Source organism: Apostichopus japonicus, chromosome 18, assembly GCF_037975245.1.
Source record: "Apostichopus japonicus isolate 1M-3 chromosome 18, ASM3797524v1, whole genome shotgun sequence".
Taxonomy (NCBI): domain Eukaryota; kingdom Metazoa; phylum Echinodermata; class Holothuroidea; order Aspidochirotida; family Stichopodidae; genus Apostichopus; species Apostichopus japonicus.
The window spans coordinates 18,303,051-18,308,371 of NC_092578.1; the positions used below are offsets into that span (position 1 = coordinate 18,303,051).

Sequence of the window (5,321 nt, forward strand, 5' to 3'; positions counted from 1 at the left end):
ATGACTCGTATGTACATTATGATCAATATTTTAAAATAAATGTTTTACTCTTTGCGCAGATTTAACGTAATTGTGAAATTTTCCAATATGATTTGTAAAAATTACAGTGGCGACTTAAATACGACGATTGCCTTTGTCTTGTCATTTGCGGTTAATCTCTAATTAGTCTTTATTAGTCAACAGAGTGTCGGACAACCACCTGTGGAGTTTTGTCTTCCTTGTAAAAAAATTAACCTCACTTGGGAATATGTTATACTGATCAAAAAGCAATGTATTGTTCTTGATGTGGAAGGGGTTTGGGGGGGGGGGGGATCGCAGTGATATAGGAAGAAGATTGATTGAAGTAAAGGTCACCCCTAAATACAACATGGCGACAAGGACATTTACCGTTAAAACTGGCGTAGCTTGCAATATCATTCAATACTGGCAAACATTTGGAAATATAAATACTTTCATCAGTTGTAAAACCAATCATATAGCTTTGCCTAGTCTCTCTTCATTATTTATACTTGAATTTTGGCGTGTTATTTCATTTTGATGACATATTTTGACCGACAACTGCGTTGTTGTGTTGCAGTGTTATTGTGTTATTTGTTTATCACTAAACAAATAAAGGCCCCCGAAAAATTACAAATAGTACCGGTATTAAATAAAAGCATAACCTAACGAAAATAAAGGGAATAAAGGAGTAGAAAGAAAACATGAATGTTCTTCGGCGTTATTTGGTGCCCTTTTTGTACCAATTGGTAGTTTTGATCAGTGAAATTATAGCCGGAATATCGACTATCGTGTCCTGTCGTCTCCGGAATTGGAGTTCGATGTTGTGGCAACATTGAACCGGCGGAACTTCACTACTATTCAATATTCTTTCTTGCTTTTCTTTACTGATCGCTTGGCCTCCAGAGATCTCTTGAGGTATTAAATACTCAAAACCATGGGTCACTGTGTTGGAAAGGTTAAAATTCCTCCACGCCAAGTACTCTATCTCCATACCTGGCAATTCAACCACTGTCTTGTAATCTGTGTAAAGTTCTGTATTCAGTGCATACGGGTAGACCTCTAGCAAAACTGTATTAGCTTTAAGAAACATTGCTAAGATTACAAGCGCACCGTGAACTCCAATCAACAACTCTGCGCATGAAATTTTCTCAATAATGGACGAAACAGTATTTTCTTCCAAGCTAACTTCAACCATATCGATATGTAAGTCCTCTGCAGCGGCAACCAATAGTTCCTTTTCATTAAGAATTCTACGAGTTTTCTTCCTACTTATGAGGACACCGTATCGTTTCCCCGTGCGGCAGTCGATCTGAAGACCGAGTCTGTCTGTGAAATAGGCGTTGAAGTCTCTGATATCCGTGGCTGTAACCTGCGTATTTTCTACAGGTCCCTCGGGGACACCCTCTCCGTATTGATACCACATTGTATCATTCGACAAGCCCACAAGAACGTCTTCGAAGCAAATCAAAGATTCATCTGGTTCGAATTTGAATTGACTGGTCAATATTGGTTTCTCTGCCGAAAAGAAATCATACAGTTCCATATGTCGATCATATCTCTCATGAGGGTATAATATAACAAGCGTTCGACCTGGATTCGGCAGGAGCTCTTGCCGCTTCTTCAATGTATTATAAAGTGGCAGTAAACTGTCATGAAATATGTGTCCGATGTTTCCTGGTACAGTTTGGTAAAAAAGAAGGTATTTGCCTTGTTTTCGTTCAATAAATTCTCGCATATGATGTCGCCGAACTGTTTCCAGATCAACTACATAAACGTCCAAAGCCATTCTTCGCCACACAGCCGTCAAAAGAGCAACGTCCTTAAGAATCCCTTTTTCCGGGGACACACCGTATTGCACCGATGTTGCGCCATTTATAAAGATGTATTCTTTAAATTTGTTAGAGTAACAAAGATTGTGGAAACGACAGAACCTGGATACGTTTCCTTCAGGTTCCCTCCAAACGCTAGTGCCTTCAGTTATATTAAAGGATGAGACTTTAGAGCTTGACTTGGATGCAATAAACACCATACTCCATTCTGCAGCTTTGCTTAAGAAATTGAATAAAATAGCAAATAGGAATACTTTCCCCCAAAATACAAGATCATGGCGACAATTCATCTTTCCCCTTCTGTAAAAAAAAAGGTTCCTTCGTTTGATTGGCGCTTCACACGAGGTTCAAATAGATAATACTACTGTTATAGCAGTGTGAGTTGTTAACACTGTGTATGGGAACTTATCAATAGCTTACATAACGTTTGGTTGCGCGTGTTTGCCCCACGTAGTAGATGCTTGGTGAACAATGCATTATTGTTATTGTAAACAATAAACCATTTTGTGTTTTCCATTTTTTTAACAATAAATATCCTACCGAGCGCAACCTTCACACCTACCCTTACCATTCCAAACGGAATATATCATTCGTATATGGTGCGTGTAACTCTTGTGAGTTGCCTTGGTGCATGTCTATATCTGAAAGAGTTGAATTCCAGCCCAGTATAACTTGATAAATGATTATTTAACAATCAGTTTGTAGCGAAAGTAAAACTGAATAAACACACTGCAGAAAAATGGTACTTCGATAAAGATATGAAAATTCATATTCACTGTACACTGAACCATTATACCAAATGACATGGTACTGATTTTGATATATGTGTGTTTTCCTGCATGGGTGCGTGCGTGCGTGTACAGCCTACGTGTTTTCAGAAGGCTGCATTTTCCCGTCCGTTAAAGAGTTACGAGTGGTACGATTCAGTTATTCATTATGATCTGTTATTAATGATATAAATTATTAAATAATTACTAAACGTATATTTTTTTCAACGGATATATCGTTCACTCGCAACTTACGCATGTCGTGGATGGGAAATCGTCACCCACTTGAATTTTGGCAAAGTAAACAGTTTAGGAAATGGAAGGTGGCGTAACTCCAAAATAAACCACTAGCAGAGAAACTTGTAAGCAAAACTTGTGTATCAAGGGATCATCAGCGCTGTAACGTACATGCTTAATTGAGACTGAATGTGCAAGAGCGCCACCAAAATGTAAAGCTTTTGAGAAAGTACAACTTTAAAGATGTTGTTTCAGTCAATTGTGTCAAGAGACCCCGTTTTATGCAATATCTTATAATCACACAAAACACAACCGATGCATCCATATCATAACGGCCTAAATCTTCCTTTTCAATTTTCATATAATCACATTATATTGATAAGTTGCTTCTTTTCAACATGATTTAGACGCTAGACAAGTAAGCGGACGCTTTGTGTATCTTTATTATGGAATGTATAGTACTGCTTTAATGTAAGTTGTAATGTAAGCATAACTGAGGGGTCTCAGAACATGACGGCATATGGCTTCTAAAGTTTAAATGAAAGGAGGTTCATTTAATTTCGATGTTCTGCTCCTAAAATAACAATAGTAACAGGTGAGGAATGTTTCTTGAAAAACAAAAAACATTTGAGTATTGATTTTACACGAGAGACCACTATGAGAAGAATAATCAATCGATAGAAATATAGAAAGATAGATAGATAGAAATATAGAAAGATAGATAGATAGATAGATAGATAGATAGATAGATAGATAGATAGATAGATAGATAGATAGATCGATCGATCGACGGACGGACGGACGGACGGACGGACGGACGGACGGACGGACGGACGGACGGACGGACGGACGGACGGACGGACGGACGGACGGACGGACGGACGGACGGACGGACGGACGGACGGACGGACGGACGGACGGACGGACGGACGGACGGACGGACGGACGGACGGACGGACGGACGGACGGACGGACGGACGGACGGACGGACGGACGGACGGACGGACGGACGGACGGACGGACGGACGGACGGACGGACGGACGGACGGACGGACGGACGGACGGACGGACGGACGGACGGACGGACGGACGGACGGACGGACGGATGGAGGGACATTTTGTGGGAAAACGGAACACAAAAATGGATGAGAAGCAAACATAATTGAACAAATGCTGAATCGAAGATAAAAAATTACGTTAATGACGAACAATTTTGTTATAATTAGCAAGCAAGATATAAAAAAAAAACTAATAATAGTTATAATAATAATATAAAAAAGTTCCCAGATTTTAGGGAAACCTTGAGACAGGCGTAAATTTGGGGTTCCGCAAACTGAAGTGAGGTCAACCAAGGGAGGTGTGTGCTAACATGTTAATCCAGGTGCTCGGTTATAATACGTGTAACAGAGTTTGCGCAGTGGAGTGCATTGTAAAGATCGTATTCCTGTCTTCATAACCTTTGACATGATGATTAGATGTGTATATAGTTTCCTATATACACGCTCCCTATAGACATTAGCCGTTAGGTTTACGGTATACCATGTAATCAGTAAAATGATATGAAAAAAGAAACTCATTTATTCTTAAAGATATTCCGTGATATATTTCTAATATTTCACTTTTTCGCTGTATTATGATTTTCTTCATCGTTTTTGCTCTCTATTATATGGGCCCCTAAATCAGGGCCTTCTGCTCTACATGGCCAATCTTGACCCCCCCCCCCAAAAAAAATATACTTTTGCTTTTTTATTTGGATTTCGGAGTGGATCTCATAACATATCACAAAATATCACTTTCAAACCCCTCTCTTGATCTGCAATAGCATATGAGAGTAACGAAAGTGAGGAGTTATGCCATCTCGATATCCCCGCCCCCACCCCGCTCCTCCTCACTGGATGTGTTGGATTAGCTTTCTCTCTATGTACGATACGATTGTCTACCCAAAACTATATAAGTGGGAACATCTGGCGACGAATATAGTTCATTCGTTAATAAGGTCATTTCTGCTAATTGGCTAAATTACTTTATTATTATTATTATACAAAATTTCTATAGCGCCTTATCCAATCAGAAATTTCTCTAAGGCGCTTTACAGTAAAATACAAACAAACATCATATACAAATATATAAATCGATAATGTAAGGTATAACAAGGGTAGAAAATTTGTTAAATACCATCTGACAATAAATTGTATAAAAACTGCAAATGTAAAAGCGAAAATGATACAAACAAATTCTTAAAATTTAAAATATATAGAAATGTGAAAAATTTTAAATTTTAAAAGCGCTATAAACGCAAAATGGAAAATGCGTTGTAAAAATGTGACAATATAGCACAATATAGCACAGTTAATGGAATGCAGATCTAAATAGAAAGGTTTTAACTAGTTTTTTAAATTCATCTATATTCTGTTATTTACTTGGAGTTTAGGTCTATAATTCAGTCCAAACGCCGTGTTTTCCTTATCACTGTGTTTTTGTTTTTTTG

The 5,321-nt window shown here is 38.4% G+C and overlaps 1 protein-coding gene across 1 annotated transcript; it reads right to left on the reverse strand.

The window, feature by feature from the left end:
• Nucleotides 1-718: 718 nt before the first annotated feature.
• LOC139959174 (protein O-linked-mannose beta-1,4-N-acetylglucosaminyltransferase 2-like) lies at nt 719-2,029 on the reverse strand. The gene has a single exon (XM_071956772.1). The coding sequence runs from the start codon at nt 2,027-2,029 to the stop codon at nt 719-721; it is 1,311 nt and encodes a 436-aa protein (XP_071812873.1).
• Between the last annotated feature and the right edge of the window lie 3,292 nt (nt 2,030-5,321).

Excerpts from the sequence above, each read along its gene's own strand:
- LOC139959174 (XM_071956772.1), bottom strand. The coding sequence starts at position 2,029 with ATGGTGTTTATTGCATCCAAGTCAAGCTCTAAAGTCTCATCCTTTAAT.